Source organism: Mastacembelus armatus, chromosome 18 (assembly GCF_900324485.2).
Source record: "Mastacembelus armatus chromosome 18, fMasArm1.2, whole genome shotgun sequence".
Lineage (NCBI taxonomy): Eukaryota > Metazoa > Chordata > Actinopteri > Synbranchiformes > Mastacembelidae > Mastacembelus > Mastacembelus armatus.
In genome coordinates, this window is record NC_046650.1 from 7,405,328 (window position 1) to 7,408,708 (window position 3,381).

The 3,381-nt window shown below is 44.6% G+C and overlaps 1 protein-coding gene across 1 annotated transcript in view; it reads left to right on the plus strand.

Annotated features, from left to right (window-relative positions):
- The window catches only part of trpc5a (transient receptor potential cation channel, subfamily C, member 5a), a 50,947-nt gene extending 47,566 nt beyond the window's left edge, over positions 1-3,381 (plus strand). The window contains exons 16-17 of the mRNA XM_026333539.1: positions 547-636; positions 2,362-3,381. Coding sequence (XP_026189324.1) covers positions 547-636; positions 2,362-3,381 — 1,110 coding nt within the window. The remainder of the gene's footprint in view (positions 1-546; positions 637-2,361) is intronic.

Here is a 3,381-nt window from a genome sequence, read left to right on the forward strand (position 1 = left end):
TGTGTGTGTGTGTGTGTGTGTGTGTGTGTGTGTGTGTGTGTGTGTGTGTGTGTGTGTGTGTGCGTGCGTGCGTGCATGCATGCAGCGTTTGAATCACCACCCACTGAGCACCAAATGCTGGTGAATTTGTCTTTGGTCTGTAAATCAATAACGGTCACCCGCCTCATTGGCTGATTACTTAATGAGACAATAACATCTGAATTCTGCTGTGTGATCAACCACCAAGTGAACAAATTTTAAAATGATTACACAGTAATGGCTTTATACATCACAGTAAAATCACTGTCTACAATGCTTTAGATGAAGTAAATAGTTCAGGAAAAAAAATCTGGCTTTAGTCTGTCTACCTCTGCATAGAAAGGCTCTTTGCTATAAGCCTGAGCCTGTAATGTCCTAATAATTTCCATGGAAGTCACTGATGCATAAAAGTAATTCCAATAATCTTCGGACAGATTTTAAATTTATAAATCACTGACAAAAACATGAACTGTTGGATGAATAAATCTGAATAAATGCTTATTAATGTCATGTTCTCCTCTCCAACAGGAAGTCATCCGGAATCTGGTGAAGAGGTACGTGGCAGCCATGATACGCAGCGCCAAGACAGACGAGGGGCTGACAGAGGAAAACTTTAAGGTGGGTGACCAGGGATGAGCAGTCGTTGTCTTGATGACACTATATGTGGATCCAATTAAACAAATATGAAAAAGAGGGGCGTAAGGAAAGAAGAAAACTTGTGTGGTTTCATGCGGCTTATAGACTGCTCAAACAGAATATGCACAACATAAAGCTTTCCATATTTCTAAGTAAATGTTACTGTCTGCAGCTGGATACCCTGCAGAGCTGTAGAAACCTCAGGTGCATGTGACTCTTTTTGTTTTCTCTGCAATAAGCAGTGTAGGTTTTAATGATACCAAAGACTGAGCTGCTTTTCATCACTGGACAGATTTATGGAAAGATTTTTGATAACAACCACCTGCCAGCTCTGAAGCACTTCTCCCTGACTTCTGTCCAACATCTACAGCTCTGATCAATACCAACAGTCCGGTCAATAATCCTTGAGGAGAGTTTCTTCACTTTCCAAATCTTTAGAGCTGTAAATTATTCTGAGCTGTTTCCCATGATGCCCCTGGAGCCCAGCCTGCGCTTTGAAGTAGAAGGTTCCTTTGGGCGTTTCAATGCAAAAACAACATGAGGTGCAGATTGGACTGAATCAGTCTGTGTGTCTCTGTGTGTCTGTGTCTCTGTGTGCATTCATGTTAGAGAAAAGTGGGCTTGTGTTTAAAATGCAGAACTGACATCAGCTGTATGTTGAAGCAAATCAGTGTTTCAGGCAGTGCAGTATTTGGATCCCATATGACGAGTGAAAAAGAAAACTGATGGAGTTGTTTTTCCACTGAGCATCTATCTAATACACATTTTCCTATGAAGAAGAAAAGATGCAGAATTAAACACCTCTCCTCAGCGATGGTGTTGGACTGATAATGACTCACATGACCGCATTGTTTATGTTGACACAGCGTTGAATGAGAGACATTCACAACCAGCTGAAGATTTTCTTCTTCATCAGACTTTCAATTTTTTATAAACGATGTAGCAGTTTGTGTATAAAATATCAAAACATTGACATTCAAGGACTAGGTGATGTCTTCAAACTGGAGTCCAACTCATCTTAATCGATTAATAGGTGAAACGGTTGAACTTTATTTGAAGGGCAATTTTAAACAAAGTATTTGATGAAGATTTTTCAATTAAATGAAGACTACGTAAGTGAATTAATTTATTTAAAGTAAAGAAAATGCGTTTGCCTTTTACCTCGACAAAACCTTTTTATTCACACATTTCTCTCACTTTCTCCACTTACCCACACTCCTCCTCTCTTGATTGTCTCTTGACCATGAACTCCATCTCTTCACCACGTTCCTCCTGAGTCCTTACAGTCCTCTTCACCCTCGACCTCTGCAAACTGTCGTCATCTCCTCTCCCATTTACTTTCCCATTTCACCATCTTCATCTTCAGACAACCTGATTATTCTCGTTAAAACGTAATAATATTTGAAGCATTGATGAAAATTTATTGGCAAAACATCCTCAAAGGGAAATCTGACTTCCAGAGCTGAACTGTGGTTTATTTATATTGTTACTTTAGATGGGGCCATCATTGTTTTTCTTCATTTTAACTTTAATTTTATGTAGATCTTGTTCCAATGATAATGTTCTTTCTTGTCCTTTTTTTTAACAATTTTGTGTTTTTGTCTCTTAAAATGTTTTTAAATGATGAAGACTCTCAGTTCACTGTACTTTAAATTCTTAGTAATAATATATTCACAATTCATGACACTCCTGCCCTGCTCTTTCCAGGAGTTGAAGCAAGACATCTCCAGTTTCCGCTACGAGGTTATGGATCTCCTCGGCAACCGGCGTCCTCCCCGCCGACACTACTCCTCATCCAGTGAGACAGCAAGAGACGATGGCACCCTGGCCTCAGAGGATGACAGCGAATCGGGTGACGGCGGTGGTGGAATCGGAGGCCAGAGGTCAAAGAACGTTACTTTCATGACCCCACTGGAAGACGACAGCAGGCCGTCACCGACACTTGGCGTCTCCGCTCTGGTGCGCTCCATTTCTGGAATGACCCGGATAGAAAAAGGGGAAGAGAGTGAGGAGGGGGAACTCGAGCAAGGTATTGGATGGGGGGAAGAGGAGGAGGAAGAGGAGGGGAAACCAAAGAGCAATGGGCTGAAGACGACCGTCATCTCTCCATCCTCCTCCACTGTCCTCCCCTCACCATCTTCATCATTCCCGTCATCATTGTCATCATCGCTTGCTCGTACGAGGAGTCGCCTGCAGCGGCTCTCCGCTCCAAGGGCAAAGACGGACTCTTTCAAACGCCTCTCCTATCTGTTCTCCCGCTCCAAACGCAGAGCCCCACCCATGCCTCTTCCCCTCCAGTCCCCTCCCTCTTACACCATTTCTGATGGGTTGCTCCGCCCCCTGGGGACCCACAGCCACTCCGACTTCGGACTCAGTGATGTGACCAGAAGCGAGACTCACCTGAATGAGGTGGGCCGCTCAGTTGATATCAACAATCCCTCTTTCTCGCCACGGAGAACAAACGGACGAGACTCACTCCTTACTCTGCCCCTCCCGCCCCCATGCCCCTGCCAATCCCTGCACTGTGCTTCCAACATGTCAGAGTCCAGCTCGCGCCTGCTGGACTCCAGCGAGGACGTTTTCCAGGGCGGAGGCGTGGGAGGAGCGGGTGAGGGCAGCGTGGACACAGAAGGGAGGTTAATGATGGGTGGGTGGGTGGGACCGTGCGACAGTGTTATAGAGGACAGCTGTGAGGTCGTAGAGGACTCAGTCACCACGCAACTATAG